This window comes from Rattus rattus, chromosome 8, assembly GCF_011064425.1.
Source record: "Rattus rattus isolate New Zealand chromosome 8, Rrattus_CSIRO_v1, whole genome shotgun sequence".
In the NCBI taxonomy this organism is placed as follows: domain Eukaryota; kingdom Metazoa; phylum Chordata; class Mammalia; order Rodentia; family Muridae; genus Rattus; species Rattus rattus.
In genome coordinates this window covers 61,067,566-61,083,886 of record NC_046161.1, presented here as the reverse complement: position 1 = coordinate 61,083,886, position 16,321 = coordinate 61,067,566, and the positions used below count along the sequence as shown (strand labels likewise).

General features: G+C 48.8%; 1 protein-coding gene across 2 annotated transcripts in view; it reads right to left on the bottom strand.

Annotated features, from left to right (window-relative positions):
• The window catches only part of Ca12 (carbonic anhydrase 12), a 54,633-nt gene extending 44,470 nt beyond the window's left edge, over positions 1 to 10,163 (bottom strand). For both annotated transcript variants that reach the window (XM_032911603.1, XM_032911604.1), the window contains exons 1-2: positions 9,930 to 10,163; positions 6,334 to 6,354 (exon numbers count right to left, since the gene is read on the bottom strand). In XM_032911603.1, the coding sequence (XP_032767494.1) occupies positions 6,334 to 6,354; positions 9,930 to 10,014 (106 nt within the window). In that variant the 5' untranslated portion in view covers positions 10,015 to 10,163. The remainder of the gene's footprint in view (positions 1 to 6,333; positions 6,355 to 9,929) is intronic.
• Between the last annotated feature and the right edge of the window lie 6,158 nt (positions 10,164 to 16,321).

The following is a 16,321-nucleotide window of genomic DNA, read 5'->3' as shown; positions in this document are numbered from 1 at the left end:
CTGATGGTGTTGGCCCAAGGACTATGCTTTGAGACACGCTGAGGTAAACGTTGTCTCTCCCTGTTTTATAGCTATAGACTGAGGAACAGAGCAGCCAAGTTACTTCTAACACCAGCCATCCAGAAAGTAACCTAGTGGATATGCCCAACGTCTGTCAGCTTTTGGAGTCTCCCCACTTCTACATCCCAGTTTACAGCCAACTGTAGGAATGAATACTGCCACCTCTGTCTTCTCACTTGGCTGGTAAGGCCATCTGCAGTCACAAAGATGCAGGGCACAGTTAAACCCCAATTCTGCAACCCAGGAACGATGAGGACCATTGCAAGCGGGCAGACCACACCGCATCCCAACTGACCCTGCATGTCACAGCTTTAATTAGCAGTCACTGGGACTGCAGCCCAGATGTAATAAATGAGAGTGGGTCAGATGGCTGGCCTCAGGAAAGGTCCCCGGACACAGGACAAGGTTCAGTTCTCTAATAGGAAAAACACGCCTGGCCTTTCCTAGCTCTCTGAAGAGTACTTTGGGCCTCTTATTCATGCTCAGGATGGCAGCTGTGGGACACTGGAGAAAGACATGCACCCCCTTAATTAAATCTGCCTTGTAATTGCGTGTGCCCCAGCTGCCATTTTCCGCCCTTCCTTCAGTTTCAACAGACCTGCTCTTATTACTGCAGTTTGGGGGAGGGACACATGGGTCTCCATCTCTGCTTTAGGGTACAAAGTAACATTTGCTTCCCAGCTCCTTTCCTGGGCTCCGTTTCTGGGTTTTAACATCTAAGAAGGGCTTAAAGAGTGTGCAGGGCCCCAGGGCACGTGTGTTGGCAGCAACTTTGTATTCCAGCAGAGGCAGGCAGAGGGCAGGTGGAGGCAGGGCTGGAGAGACGTGAGGGATGTGAGTGTGGTGTCTGCCGCTATGGAGGATCCCATGTGATTTCCTCACGCTCATGTGTGTGCAGGATGAACATGTGCATATGTGTTCACATGGATGTAGAAGCCAGAGTCAGTCTCCGTGGTCCTTCTTTAGACTCTGTCAAGATTGGTTTTTGAGACAACTGGCTAACCCTGGAAGCTGGGGTTAGCCAGTTAGGCTAGGCTAGCTGGCCAGGAAGCCTCATGGATCGGCCTGTCTCTGTCTCCCCAGCACTTGGGTTACAAATGTGTCACTATTCCCAGCTCCTCTGTGATTGCTGAACACTGAACTCAGGCCTTCATGTTTGTATGGGAAGTACTTTACTGAGTGAGCTACCTCCCCAACCCCCGAAGGTAGGTCTTTAGGAAGGAGAATCCATTGTGTGGGAGGAGCAGGATAGGCTTAGAGAATGGCAGTGCTGAGAGTGCACCGCAGTGCCTGGGGCACACCAAATCTTCCCCAAGCCAAAGCTGCCCGAGCTATCACTGAGCTGGGCAGGAAGAGCTGTGTTCTACTGCAGCCAAACATCACTGGCCAACATAGCCAGGGCCCCATTGATCCCAAGTGACATGTCGAATGGAGAGGCTAACCTTACAGATGCTCTTGGCGGGGTGGTGATGACTTGGAAAGGGGAAGCTTTGGGACCTACATTTCCCAACGTTATGATGAAGGCCCATCTTAGTTGCCTGAGTCTCTTTCTAAGCTAAAATCTGCAGACAACCACCTGGTACCACTGGAGATCATGACTGTTCTCTGCTCTTGGCTCATTACTCCCAATACTGGCATTCCTGTTTGGTTACTCCATTGTTTCAAACACACCGGAGGGTGTGTGTGTGTGTGTGTGTGTGTGTGTGTGTGTGTGTGTGTGTGTGTGTATATGTGTGTATGTGTGATGTGTGTATGTGTGTGTATGTGTGTATGTGTGATGTGTGTATGTGTGTGTATGTATATGTGTGTATGTGTGTGTATGTGTGTATGTGTGATGTGTGTATGTGTGTGTATGTATATGTGTGTATGTGTGTGTATGTGTGTGTGTATGTGTGTGTATGTGTGTGTGTGTATTGTGTGTGTATGTGTGTCCATGCGTATGCTCATACACATACCATACCCCATGTGTAGAGGTCAGAAGACACCTTGCAGGAGCTGGTTCTCTCACTCCACTGTGTGGGTCACCCCTGAGCAAAGTTAGGCGTCAGACTTGGCCACAGGCACTTGCCCACGGAGCCATCTCTCCAGCCCACAATGGGATTTTTGCTGTTGTTTTTTTAACATAAGGCTAGCAAAACCTGCCTACCAGAGAAAAATGACTCTACCAGCTATCTGTACATTTGCACTGAATCTAATGCATTTACAAGCAAGTGCATGTTTCATAAGCCAACAGCTTGGTGGCTTCTCATAAACTGTTCACAGTACACATGCCAAGGAATTGTGTATACTCAGCTACCTCTGATGCCACTTTCCAGTCACCTCCTCCTCACTGCCCACAGGACACCCACTCCTTGACTTGCAGCCCCAGGTTTGCCTTAGCAGGCTGGAGTTTGTCCTCTGCTCACATGACAGCCTGACTTGCGGGTCAGTCACTCGGCAGTTGAGCAGGTAAAGTACCCAGCTCTACAGGGCGGGCTGGGCACCGGCTTAAAGTGGAGGTGGGCAGGAGACCGGCTCCATCCCCTTGCCTCTCTCATGACCAAGTCTCAAAAGTTCTAAAGCCAGCGCAGGAACAGAGAAGGGGCAGGACCTGGGCCATCTTGGCTGGAAAATGATCCTGTTTCTGGAGATCCACGCTGAGGTCAACATGGCAGCTCAGTGCCAGGGACAGCAGAAAAAGAAATTCCCATATACTTCTAGAAGTCCAGCCGGAAGCCTGGAGCAAGGTGATTTAGTGTAGCCGTGTGCTGGGTTCTGGACCCTGGAGAAACCAGCACATGGCACTGGTTGGGCTTGTCATGTTCTGTTCAGCCCTTCCTGCTGGGAAACCACTTCTTTCCAACCCCAGTGCTGAGCCTGCTGTCTACCTGTGTGACTCTGGGTACAGGTGCCAACTGCCAGCTGCCGGCCTGGACCTGTTGCCTCCAGAGCTGCCCTCATTCTGTCCCCCAGTACACATCTGCACTGAGGGATGACTGTGCACCCCTAATTGAAACCAGCTTTGGGCTGGGTTTGTAACCCAGGGGTAGAGTACAAGCACAAAGCCCCAGGTTTAATCCCAGTGACACATAAATTGGACATGGTAACACACGCCTGTAATCCCACCTCTCAGGGGGTAGAGGCAGGAGAGTCAGAATTCAGTCATCTTCTGCTACATTGTGAGCTTTGGGGGCCAGCCTGGGCTAAGAAGAGACCCTGTCTCAAAACACCAAAAGCAAAAACAGAGTCTAGATTTTCCAATGTTCTCATCACATATTATCAGAGTTTGTCCTTCATCCTCATCACGGAACTGTTCTAGCTGCACAGTGCAGATGGCAGGGCTCTGCCCAGGGCAAGTAGTCAGGAAGAAGAGTCCTAGGCCGGGCCTCATGGCCACTCAAAGAAGCCCTTCCTGTAACAATGCTCACAACAGCTACAGTTGATGTGACTGTTCCCTGTTCCCTCCTCATTTTGCCTGAAGGCTGGGGGGCTATGACAGAGACCCAGAGAACCCTGTAGAGACTTGACTTGTGTGTGAGATGCCAGCAGAAGCAGTGGGGGAAAGCTAGCGCTGACTCTCTGGCTAGAAGGACCTTGGGTCCTTTCATATGGCTCAGTGGGCAGCGCTCATCTCAACTCTCAACCTTCTTGATGCCGTGACCCGTTAATGCTATTCTTCATGTTGTGGGGGCCCCAACCATAAAACTATTTTCACTGCTACTTCATAACTTAATTTTGCCACTGTAACGAATCTAATGTAAATATCTGATATCCACGATATCTGATATGCAACCCCTGTGAAAGAGTTGTTTGAACCCCCAAGGGGTCATAACCCACAGGTTGAGAGCCTCCGTTCTAGAGGCCTTGTGTTAGGCCCTCAGCACAGCAAATGTACATAAATAAATAAATCTACATCTTGGGGGATGTTTTTAAAAATACAGGTTTCTCCTTCCATTCAGGCTGAACCCAGAAACTGCATTTTCAGAAAGCATTCCAGAAAATTCTAGTGTAGCTGATCCCATGACATAGTCTGAGGAACACTGATCTATACAACCCCATCCTCAGGTTGCAGATGGGGAAAATGAAACCTAGAGGGACACCAATGGCTTACTGAGAGTCACAGAATCCATGTACACATCCTCCATTGTGGCATACACAAATGCACACGCAGGCATACACGTACACATGCGGGCACACGTGCAGGGAACATACAGAACCTGACTGAGGGATTCTTCCATAGGCAGACTCTCGCCCTGACCTGTTTTTGTAAGGTGAGTGTGAAGACAGGGAACAGAACAGAGTTTTCTCAAGAGCCCAGAACTTTCTTACCTTCTTTCTATCGGCCCAAGTGTCTTCTTCCTAAAACCCAGATGTGCTCCCTCCCCTGCCCACTACATGCAGAACGAGACAGAACTCCTCTGTCTGACCCATTCTTTCTGACCTCCAAACCCATGACTCTTCCACAAAGCCTTCTCCATGTGCTTCCTTCCGATTTCAGTTGCTTGGCCTCCCGTCTCTGCCCGAGTGATGCCCTTGGCACCTGGGCCAACAGCACTTCTCTCACCTTGCCCAGTCCTCCTGTTCTTTTAAGGCTGATGTAGGAATGTGGTTCCTTCAGGAAGTCTCTTTACCTTCCAGCCCTGGGTCTCTCCTCTGACAATCAGAGCACTGGACCATTCATTTGCAATCTGCGCTTACTACCTATTATGTTCTGCTTTGAACTATGAACTTTAGTAATTTCCAGCTACACAGCTCAGCATACCCTTCTAATTACCCACCCACCTAGTAACGTGCCTTGCACGTAATAAGTACATAAAGGAAGTTAGTAATAGTGGAGCTATGCAGTGCTGGGGGGCGGGGTGCTGAATGCCTGGGGGCTTGGCCTGGGAGAAGGTAGTTTTTGGTTCAGTGACTTTCCTATGCTTCCTGGCTACCCAAGCATTCCAGAGGTAATCTTTGCACACCAAGGTCAGACTTCCCTTCAGTATGCTTCTACTCTCATAATCAACTTTCCTGACTGTCACCACCCATAGACACTGAGTCTCCTGGCTTCAACATTGGCAGAACACCTCTGCTTTCTTCATCTGACAGGGTCAGGGAGGTCATTTCTATGCTGCATCTTGTGCAGTGGACTCTGTCCATATCAAAATATCACTAACTTTCCTACACTGGTCAGAAGGCCAGTGGTGAGATTGCCAGTTCACTGCCATGATGTAGCCTTGCCAACTTTCTTACAGGCTGGCCAAACCGGCTAACATGTTCTTAACCAAGCCCCCAGAAGCCCTGGGCCATATTTCACACAGAACGAGCCTCACTGAAGACTGACCATTATCTCTGCATCCACGACCTGCTTACAACATGGCCACAAGATGTTAATTTCAGAATCACTGACAGCTTAAGTTCTAGGTCCTGAGCCAAACTTTCAGAAGGGAGCCCTTTCTTCTTTGTTTGTTGAAGTACACATGACCTGTGAGGAGGAAGGGCTCCCTCCTGCCAGGGCCCCTGCAGCTGGAGGTCTGGGAGAAATCCTTACTGGAATTTGGAAGTCTTAATCCTGAGTCTCACAGTTCAAGTGCCTAGAGCAGGTTTTCTACTTGGGGAAAACTTCAGAATATAGCTCTCCTGAGGAGCCTTTCTCTATTGCCGACTCTCCCAACAACACCAGCCCAGCCATTTCCAACCACCCACACACCCCAAATAACCTCCATCAAGCCTCTGTCTTTCTTATTAAGACATTCATCTCCACAGATGATTGATAGATAGATAGATAGATAGATAGATAGATAGATAGATAGATAGATACATACATACATACATACATACATACATACATACATACATACACAGACAGACAGACAGACAGACAGAGGCCTTGTGTTAGGTCCCTGGCACAGCAAAAGCACATAAATAAATAAATAAATAAATAAATAAATAAATAAATAAATCTATACCTTCGGGAATGTCTTTAAAAATACAGGTTTCTCAGGTTTCTCCTTGCATTCAGGCTGAACCCAGAAGCCTGCATTTTCAGAAAGCGTTCAAGAAGATTCTAGTGTAGCCGATGCTACATTAGACACAGTCTGAGGAACACTGATCTATAGAACCCCATCCTCAAGTTGCAGATAGGGAAAATAAAACCTAGAGGGGCCCAAAAGGCTTACTGGGAGTCACAGAATCCATGCACACATCCTCCATTGTGGTATATACAAGCACACATATGTGCACGTGCGCGCATGCACACGCACACACACACACACACACACACACACACACACACTTAGAATCTCTACTTACCAATGTAGGTCCACTTGGATCCTGTAAAGAACAGAGGGAAACAGGTAAGTCCAATACAACAGAGCTGAAGCAGGTGAAGAAGAAACTCCACATCTAGTTTTGAAATGGGTAAGGCTGAAGAGGAGGTCAGTGCCCCAAATAAGAACTCCTGACTTAGAACCAGAACCATGTCTCCTCTGAGCTGTGCTCCACACAGAGCTCAGGATGGGGAGTTTATGGGGGTGGTTGTAGACCCAGTAAGGGGCTTCTGGCATAGATGCTATCCCTAGACATATTAGAAAACCAAACATTATTAACTGGACAGGGAATTCTAAGTGACTTGAAACTCCAAAGGTAATCAATGTGTTGGTTTAGTGGAATCTCTCTCTCTCATTCTCTCTCTCTCTCTCTCTCTCTCTCTCTCTCTCTCTCTCTCTCGCTCTCGCACCCTCTCTTCCCTCTTCTGGTAGACATCTTGGGTATGAGTGATAGGGCTCCTCACAGTGGACCAAACACTCTTGCGTTCTATCTTCTCCCATGCTGGAAACACTATTTAGCATCTTGCTTTTGTCCATTCAACACCATATCCTGGAGAACTTTTTACATCAGTACCCAGGGAGCAGAAATGGAAGGTGTTTTCCTCCGAGGGAGCTGCCATCCTCATCTGAGTCTCAATGCCAGCCCTGGCAGGAATATGGAGGAGAAACCCTGCCAGGAATATAACCCGAGCCACCCACCACCTCCCACTCTCCACCTTTCACAGCGCACAGGTCCCACATCGAGTGATATTTTTAAGCAGTTGTTGCAGGACTCCGCTCTTGTCGCCCGGCCTGCCCACCTTCACCCTCCCTCAGGAAGAACACTGAACCCCCAAGCTGAGCTGTGTCTCCCTGTACACTGGGGGACTCCTGAGCACCTTTTGCTGTCGTCTCCGGGTGTCTCTGGTTGGGAGGAATAGCTGGAAGAGTAAAGACCTGGCTCCCCTTTGTTTCTCGATAAAATGTGGTGTCAAAGATCTGACCACCCTCTGTGAGCAGGAATGTCCTACTCAAGCCAACGGTGGCGTCTACGTTGTGGGTTTTTTTTTTTTTTTAATTTTTAATTTTTTTTCCCCAGAGCTGAGGACTAAATGCAGGGCCTTGTGCTTGCTAGGCAAGCGCTCTACCACTTAGCTAAATCCCCATCCCCCTCAATGGTGGCTTCTAAAAGCTGAAAGAGAACCTTGCTTTTTCATTTCTGTCTTTCCAATGCTGGTATCACCTCTTTTCTCCCCCTCCATTGCCGCTATTACTGCCTTGTTTCATTTCTTTGCCTCTGGGTTAATTTCATTTTTTAATTTTCAGACTCAATTGATAATTTTGATCAAATGACATCTGGGCACAGTTTAGAGTCAGACGGTTCTGCAAAGCTTCTTAACAAATATCACTGCCCCTCCCCCAGTCACGTGCCATTTAATTATTTCCCAGGGTGGTTTTGGACTCTTTTAAGTGATTCTTTGAGTATTTTCTCCATACCTTTTGAAAATATATTCATATTGTCCCCATTTGGGTTTTGTAGACTCAAGCGCCATTTACTGACTTCCTACCATAGAAGAGGAGAATGTAGTTTTCAGGTGATGTCAAGCGACCTGTCATAGATAGACCATGTGCCTGCTACAAGTCTCGGCATGTTTATCACTCATGTACCATGTTCCCATGAATTTCAGGAGCTTCCTAAGGAGGGGGGGTGTCAAGCTCTTCCTAGAATAGAACCATTACCTTTCAAAAAAGAACGTTGAATTTGGGCAGCTCAGCAGTGCCTGTTGGAACTTGAAAACTCGGTTGGCACCGGGCAAGGAGATGCCCCAAGGAGAGGGCATTTAGCAAAGTCAGGCCAGAGGTCCAGGGTCCTGCCCTGCCTCCTTCCTGTCATGGGTGCTAGCAGCTTCCAGGAGCTGATGACACTGCATTCAGGCAGCGTGACCTTGCCTGGCTCTCCACCTTCAGTTCAGGCAGAGCAGGCTCAATGGAGTTCACTGAATCAGCCCTCAGCCATTGCAACAAAGAACACCATGCTGTCTCCAAAAACCCTTCAGCTTCACCTTGTGCTTCTCCTACTCCTGGACTGGGGGCTCTTGTGGGGGGGGCATTTACTAGTGTCAGCTTGGGCAAATTTCAACCCCCAAGTGCCAGACAGAGCACACTTTGACCCCCTTACTCAGCTAACCCTCCAGCCCCAGTCTTGTATTAACTGTCTCTGTCCTCCTCAGTGAGTTTTGTTTGGCTTCATCCCCTGAGGCAGTCAAGAATGCTGCCCGACAAATATCAGAACCTAGAAGTGGCTAAAACTGCTCAGCGTGAGTGAGAGTGGACTGCAAGCGCCCTCTTACGCAGTTTGGAGAATGAGTTGGACATGATGGGGTGGGGTTGGGGGAGAATGGTTAGTCCCAAACTTGCAAAAAAAAAAAAAAAAAAAAGAGCAATAGAGAGTCCTTCTCTCCTCTGTGTGAGGTGCTTGGTGCTAACACAACTTCTGGTGAACTTCAGTCTCCATAGATTTCTTGAGAGTTAACAGTTAGCCAAAGTTAGCAGTTTTCAAAATCGATCCCCACTTTTTTGGGACTTCTCCCACATTCTGCTTCTTCCTGACTGCATGGGGAAGGTGACAGTAGGCAGACCCTGCCAGCCAGTGGACGAAGATTCAGTAAAGGGATCATTGCGTGTTACCCACAGAGTCCAGGGAAAGGAGTGCAGAGCTCTGATCCTGCTGGGCAGGAGTAATGCTCTCCCTGCTGCCTCGCCAGAGGCAATCATTTACAGCCATTACAGTCACTCTTGTTCCCTTCTATGGCAACTCAAGAGCTGTACACCCACAAGTATCGCCACAGTGTGGGGTCCATTGGCACAAGCAGGACCCAGTCCCCACCTTCTCCCTAAGGAAAGTGGCTGGGGGAGAGGCAGGCTAAAGCTTGCTTTCCTTTTCTTAGTCCAAAGGAGTTAATTATCCAGGCTTTGGACACGAGCCCACAATTCAGGCTCCTCTTCCCACCTCAACCTCAGCACCCTTACCCTTCGGATTTCAGCCCCTTGCTACAATTAGAAATAAGGCACGTGCACTCACATGTAGGTTCAGTGTAGTAGACTTCTCCAGGGGAAAGACAATGATTAACGGTGAACTACATTATCCCCTTGACAGGGAGGTGAAGCCTACTGGTTAACTGCCTCGGAGTTCTGAAGATCAGCCAGACTCCCCTTCTTGCGGACCACAGCACACAGGAAGATAGATAGTCCTTTCTCAGCCCTCTGCACGTGGTTCCGGGATCCTGGCTAACAAGTTTCCAAACCCATCTCCAGAGGTAGTAGTGCTCAGAAAAGAGGGAAATGAGTAACTACAACTGTGCACCAAGCATCTTTAAAAAGGCAACGTGCCTCCAACTAACCTCGGCGAACAATGCGAACAGTGCGTCTCAAAGGATCCCAAAGCTAGCATCCTTTCTTGAAAATGTGCTAGGCACACAGCAACTTCCCCGCTCGCTCAGTAGTGATTTTATCTTGCAAGAGCCTGGCAGAAATCCTTCTGCCCAGGCAAGGCTGAGTGCACAGAACTCATTTTTTTTTTTAAGCAAGCAGAAACTTTACCGTTGAGTGGGGCTGAGCTGGAAGGTTGCTCCTTAAGGATCACTAATAGGAGGACGACAGTAGCGTGCAGGCTGCAGTGAGGCATCTTTGTCCCGGCGACTCAAAGCTGCCGCTGGCTCTAAGCTGTGGGGCGCTCTGTTCCGCTCCGAGCTGGCAGCAGCACACCAGCACAGCGTGCACGTAGCCTGGGACCAAAGCGTGCACGTCGGTTGTGTCGACTCGTGGCCGCCTCTAGGCTGCTTTTTATGCGGCGACTCAACCCTAAACATGATGTCATCATGCAGGAGGGCGGGGCAGGACGCCCAGCCTACCCGAGGGCAGGAGCCCCAGGTCCAAGGTGAGTTACAGTCCTGACTTAAGTGGTCCTCAATGGCCCACAGCTTTCTTCTGGGCCACGGGTTACCTGGGGGAGCCAGTTCTCCCAGGGAGGTATGGGAAGTCAGGGACCCATGCACCACTCACTTCCCTAGATGTGACTGTGGTCTGTCACCGCCCTTACTTGAAAGCCCCAGCATAGGATGCTGTTTGGGTCAAAGCCTCATTCACAGCCAGAATGTTTCTGCCTGCTCTGGACCGGATAGGCAAGTAGCTGCGAATTGCACAGTGCATCCAGATTAAGCTCTTCTCAATGAAACCACAAAGAGACTGCGAATAAGAAACCGAGATAAAGACATTCACAAGAATGAATAGCATTTCCCCTAGGAGGAGGCAGGAAGACAGGCTCACTCCTTGTGCAAATTCACAGGATCTGGCCATCCTCAGTAGGAAGCTGCTGGAGAAGGTGCCTGCCCGCTCTGAAGTAGTGGTGAAAGCAAAGGACTTGTTTCATTACTGAGTGGAAAGCGTCTGAGACCAGGCTAGGTGCTGTGTGGATCAGTGGCCAGGCGGGTTCCAATGCTGGTTTACCCCCTGTGGCTAGTGCCCACTCTTCTCTCACCTCTGCCTGCTTTGTAATATGCATGCTTAGGCTCTACACAAGAGCACGATGTTCTGATCACTTTCGTGTCGAGCCCATGTGGAGCTGAGTCTTACTGGCCTCCTGCTCTGTTGTCCCCCACACTTACTTCCTATGTCTTCTGTTTGTTATTCCCACCCTGAGATGGTTTCTGCTTCCCTGGCCCCTCCATGTGTCACTATACCACCTCAGGTGTGGGTCTGGGTTTCCTGCTCCTAGTAACCCTGTCCTCCTACTGCCTACACATATGGACAGTACATAACTTCTAAGTTTGTAACCTGGCCCATCATGCCCTCTTCTCTGGGCCAAGGCAACCAGCCCAGCCCTCCCCGTTCCCCTGTCTGTTCTGACACTTAACCTATATAGATTCAAGTTGGCCTTGGTGACCAAAGAAGACATTTGTTCACCTACAACTTGGAGAGACTGGGCAGCCGAGAACCACCAGGAAACTGGTGCCACCTGTATTTCAAGGAGTGTTACCGTTCTGTCCCTAACAGCTCGGCTATTGTATGGGTAATAAAGGGCTTGAAATCTCTTCAAGGAAGTTGTTACAATGACAATTTTGTCACAAGCATTTCCAGACCACAATAAGCTTAAGGGTGACCTTTTCTCTGAGATAAATGGCCTTGAGTGAGCTCTGGGGTGTCCTAGCAGCAGTATGGCTAAAAGCTGAAGTGAATGGAGAGCAGAGGCCCAGAGAGACGCCTGCATGTTCAGAGGTGCAGATTCTGGGGCCAGAGAGTGGAGCCTTGACTGGTTCAAGGCCAACTGGACCATACCCGCCACTGGACCAACTGGACCATACCCGCCACTGGACCAACTGGACCATACCCGCCACTGGACCAACTGGACCATACCCACCATTGGACCAACTGGACCATACCCGCCACTGGACCAACTGGACCATACCCACCACTGGACCAACTGGACCATACCCGCCACTGGCCTGTGCCACTCCCACGCCAGGTGTTTTTTCAGCATGTCGGAAAGTGCCCGGTTCAGCTTCTCCTCAAATGTTCGCTTTAAAAGGTTCCCTGAAGATGGAGAGAAGAAAGGAGGAAACAGTGGAGTTAGTAAAACAGTAAGACCAGATCATAAACTAGGAGTCACAGAGAGAAAGCTTGTGATGTTCCTAACACGTCTCCATCGGACGGCTGGCTAATTGGTAAAGAATGTTTAACAAAAGGGACTCAAGAACATAAGCTGAGACTTGGTGTGGTGGGTTATACCCGAAGTCCCAACACATGGGAAGCTGAGGCAGGGGGATCTCTGAACTACATAGTGAAACCCTGGGTTAACAAGAAAAGGGCAGAATAATATGGGAGGAGATAAGAAAGAGATGGCTCGGAGGGTGAAGCTGCTTGCTGGGAAAACCTTATCGCCTGAGTTGATCCTTAGATCCCACAGTAGAGTCTAAGGAAGGAGAGAGCTGACTCCTTCAAGTTGTCCTCTAACCTCAACATGTATCGTGTATGCCAAAGCATGCTTGCCTCTTAGCCCCACAGTGACAATGGTGGTGGTGGTGGTGGTGGTGGTGGTGGTGATGATGATGATGATGATGATGACAATGATGATATTTTTAAAAAGAAAGGGCCAGGATTAGTTCATGAAGCAGGGGAAGGAGGATCTCTGTGAGTTTAAGACTAGACTGGTCTACATAGTGAGCTCCAGGCCAGCTAAAGCTATATGCTGAGACTCTGTTGAAAGAGAGAGAGAGAGAGAGAGAGAGAGAGAGAGAGAGAGAGAGAGAGAGAGAGAGAGGCTGAGACTGGCAGAGAGAATTGCCATAAGGAGTTAGCGTGAATCTGAGGGGAAACAATACTTGTAAAGCATCAGAAACAGGAGCAGCAAATTGAAATGGGTAGGATGAACAGACTTCACAAGCCACCCCTCACCGGTCTGCAGTCCCAACTCTGCATATCTTTTCTCCGTTTTCTGAAACGAATGTAGCTTTACAAGTGAGGAGCAGCTTTGACATCATCAGGCAAGGTTGTTGCCAGCCAAAGAACAGCCCGCTACTCACACGACTTGGGGTGAAGCAATCATGGCACCTGGCCATCAGATGGGTCCAGGGAACTGTGCTTGGTTAGGATGCTGTATCTAACCAGGCCCGAAGGCCAGGCTAGAGAGTGAAGGAGCCAAGGAGAGTGGAGGAGAGGACACCAATTGGCTGTCTAGAGGTCTGGACTGAGGCAGCTATGGCCCCCGCTTTGGGCCAATGGTCCTATGTGTGAGAGGGGTAAGCCTGGGCCCCTGACAGAACCCATATATGGCTAGGAGGAGAGACAAGCCAGTGAAATGGTTTCTGCTCACCCATTCATTCATTCAGTGGAAATATTTTTGTCCATTCGTTCATTCACCTTCTGTGTGGCAGGAACTGTTAGGTAAGCATGTTCTCGGAGGGCACACAGGCAGAAGGCAAAGGCTCACATACATGACATGGGACTGTAATTGGAGTGGTGCGATGGAAGGTAGGTGTGTGACCCAGAAGGCCTCATGGGTGCTGACAGCAGACATCGTCAGTGTGGAATCAGATCCCATGACTTCATGAACTTTCGGGACTAACAGCAACTGCCAGGGTCCTCTTTGCCAAGGCAGCTGCCGCTGGCATTGGCTGTTCCATGAGTCTTTCAGACAGAATTGCTAGATGTTGAGACTTCATTCCTTCCATTAAATGTGCATGTAGAAGTCAGAGAGGAGGATATGAACACGTGTGCAGCCCAAGGAACTCAGAAGAGGGTGATGGAGGTCTTGGAACTGGAGCATTCCATTTGGTTGCTAGGAACATCCTCCCTGAGAGCAGCACGTGATTTTAACCACTCTCCAACCCCAAGAATTCCATTTCCTAAGGTAGAGATGAGCTCCACAGGGAGTGTCTTAGCTGGGAATTCACCTTTGTATGGAGCCAAAGGAAGGGCTGTGTGGAGGGAAACTAACGTTTATTGATTGTCTGTAGATTCGTGACAGCTTCGTGACAGCGTGTGGCTCTTTAATCGCCTGCGGGGTAGGTAGCATTAGGTTTTAGGAATCTGAGCTTGAAGAAGATCAATCCTTTCTTAACGCAGATTTATGAGACTTTATTCTTGGCCCAGATAATTCTATCTCAAGAGCAAGGCAGGCTTTCCTATGGCTATTCTTCCTTTTGGATTCCTCTGAGATGTGGACTCTCGATTTTCTAGATGGTGTAGTTCTGTATTTTCTGATCAGAGGCAAGGTGCGTCGATTCCACCAATCCATTCTCAGTAGAGGACGAGGCTGCGTCTCCTCTCCAAGCCCCATAGGCAGAGATGGAGACAAAGTGCCTCTTGAGGAGCACAGCATCTGATGGAATGTGATAGAAGGAACTTGAGACCCCGGGCTCTGACTCCACAGTTCTCCAGCAAAGGAGGAGAACCTGAGCCCTCTGCACAGCTCCTTGTTCTGTTAATGAGCTGTGCTTCAGCCAGAAAAGAAGGGGGAAAGGAAGAAGAGGGAGAGGGGGGAGGGGCAGGGGGAAAGAAGAAGGAAAAGAAGACTTAGCTGTCTGTACCTGAGCTGAGGCAACCTCTGTGTGCAAAGCCGTGCACACAGATGTGAAAATGCAATGACTTTTACAGCGTTGTGCACAGCATGCAGCCAGGGCATGGATTCATAGCCTCTGTGTGAACTGCAACTACTCTACTCAGTTTCAGGCAGGATCAGTGAGAGGACAGTGTGACCCGGAGGAAATGGTGCCAAACTCCTGACTCTGCCAGGAACCTGCCCTGGAACCTTCACACGCCTCTCGCCCTGGGTCTGCCTCTGGTTTCTGACCTCTTAGCTGGGACAAGAATGTCTAATCCCATACAGGTTTGGGCCCATATGTATGAAAATGCTTTGGAAAATAATCAAATACATTCTCTCTCTCTCTCTCTCTCTCTCTCTCTCTCTCTCTCTCGTGTGTGTGTGTGTGTGTGTGTGTGTGTGTGTGTGTGTGTGTCTTCTCTCTGGTATTGCTCCTTAAGAGCAAGCTTAAAATAAAAGGAAGTTTGTAGAATCTCAGCCTTAATTTTCTAATCTAAGAAAATGAAAACTGGATTCCAGTGTGGAAACTCTCGGCCCATTGCTGCCTCACGTTACCATGGTGAGGCTGGCTCAGTTACTTGTCCATGGACTCCTTCAGCTGCTACTCCTTGTGAATGTGGAATAATGGCTGTTAATCAGTCTTTATAAAAAATACTGCATAATTAACTTAAAAACTATAAAGTTCACAATTCTACATACAAGACGATTTATCATTTTAAGAGAACGAATCTTGATGCAATGTACCTTACCTCATTCTAGGTATATAGGAAATCATGGTTAGCCAACATGAGGGGGGCTTGGAAGATAGAAGATAGAAGGCGTAGCTTGGATTTCTTGCAGCCACCTCTCCCTGCACACCTGCTGGCTGGATCCACCCTCCTCTAACCTCAGGAGTCTCAGATCCTGTTCTTGGAATTGGTCCAAAGCATGTCCTCTCTTCACAGTGCAGGGACAGCTCCCACTCATGAAGCTTGTAAGTGAAACATAAATCAAACCCAGCCAGCAGCTTCCACTGAGTCAGACAGACAGAAAGGCACAGGGGAGAAAGAGCTTGGGTCTGCATCTCCACAGCACTCCCTGTCCTACATGGCCTTGGGCAAGCAGCCTCTGTCTGAGGAGTGGGGACAGTAGCCCCTGTAATGCCAGCACTCAGGAGTCTGCAGCAGGAAGAGCACACGTTCACAGTGAAACACTACTTCAAAAACTCAAAATGATAACATTAATTTAAAATATCAAAGACACAGGGGCTATAATACGTATACCCCACAGAGCTATAGAGAAGTAATATAATAAACTAGGCATGTTTAAATATGGCACACTTAACACTGCATAAATGTACTCTCTTAAAAGGGTCTTGCATGGCTGAAGGAGGAAGAGGCCAGCCCTTTTGTCCCATAATTCCATACTTGGTACGGGCAACCTCACCAACTTCCATGGGCCCTCATGGATGAACAGGCAAAAACTTCCAGATACAGTTTTCCCCATGATTCTACACATTGGCTCCTCCAAAACCATAGCTGACATGATCACAAACCTAATCTCTCTACTGAAGGAAGAAGCCTTCCAAACCACAGGTACTGTACCACAGGGAAAGTCTGATGTAGAGAACTTAGAGCTGCTGCCACATTGGCTCAGAAGAAGCTAGAAATTTCCTCTACACTGTAGTGTACAAATTTCCTCTTCCTCTCTAGTTGTCTACAACTCCAGGAGGTCATGATCTGCCCCCTCATTTCAGGCACTTCCAAAGAAAACTGACTGGTACCTGCCAGTTACTTACACGTCAGCGTAAACCACCCCTACTAGTGGGTTGGAGGAGCATGCATGCGATTTTTCTTCTTCTCTTTCGACTGGAATTGATACACTAAGCTGGGCCACCTTAGACACTGCGGCCTAA